General features: G+C 79.9%; 1 protein-coding gene across 1 annotated transcript in view; it reads right to left on the bottom strand.

The window, feature by feature from the left end:
* SNCB (synuclein beta) overlaps positions 1 to 188 on the bottom strand; it is a 4,262-nt gene extending 4,074 nt beyond the window's left edge. Inside the window, 2 exon segments of the mRNA XM_074838807.1 lie at positions 69 to 161; positions 164 to 188. Coding sequence (XP_074694908.1) covers positions 69 to 161; positions 164 to 188 — 118 coding nt within the window.
* Between the last annotated feature and the right edge of the window lie 572 nt (positions 189 to 760).

Here is a 760-nt window from a genome sequence, read left to right on the forward strand (position 1 = left end):
TATGCAGGGGGACGGGCAGGGATTAGCCGGGGGACAGGCAGGAGCAGGCAGGCCGAGCCGGCCCTTACCGACATAGAGGACCCCCTCCTTAGTCTTCTCGGCGGCCTCGGCCACCCCCTGCTTGGTCTTCTCGGCGGCGGCGACCACCCCCTCCTTGCCTTGGACAAGCCCTTCATGAACACCTCCATGGCGGCTCTGCGGGGAGAGGCCGCACGGCTTCACCCCGCCCCGGCCCCCCCCGGCCCAGCCCGGCCCCGCTCCCGCCCGCCCCGCGCATCCCCGCGCCCCGGCCCCGCCGCCCCCCCCCGGCCCCGCCGCCCGCCCGACCTGGCTCGCTGGCGGCGGGGACGGGCGGGCCGGGCCGGGCCGGGCCGGGCTGCGGCGGGGCGGGCTCAGTGCGGCTGTGCCGGGGCCGCGCCGCGATGCGCTGCGCCGCGCTGCGCCGTGATGCGCGGGGGGGACCGGGGCTGAGCCGGGCTGAGCCGTGCCCGGCCGTGCCGAGCCGTGCCCGGCCGCCCCCGCCCCGCCCCGCCCCGCCCGGCAGCGGCACCCCCGGCCTTGGCCGCCCCAGCCCGCGGGCTCCTTCCCCGCACGGACTCGGCGCCCCCGGGGCGCTCCCACCGCGTCGCACCTTCTCCCCGTCCCCACCCGGCCTGATCCCGTCCACGCGGCCCCCACGCTGTCCTGGCCCCGTCCCCATCACGTCCCATCCCCATCCCGCCCGCTCTCTGTCCCATCTCCTCCCGATCCCAGTCGCACC

The sequence above is a fragment of the Strix aluco genome, chromosome 13 (assembly GCF_031877795.1).
Source record: "Strix aluco isolate bStrAlu1 chromosome 13, bStrAlu1.hap1, whole genome shotgun sequence".
In the NCBI taxonomy this organism is placed as follows: Eukaryota; Metazoa; Chordata; class Aves; order Strigiformes; family Strigidae; genus Strix; species Strix aluco.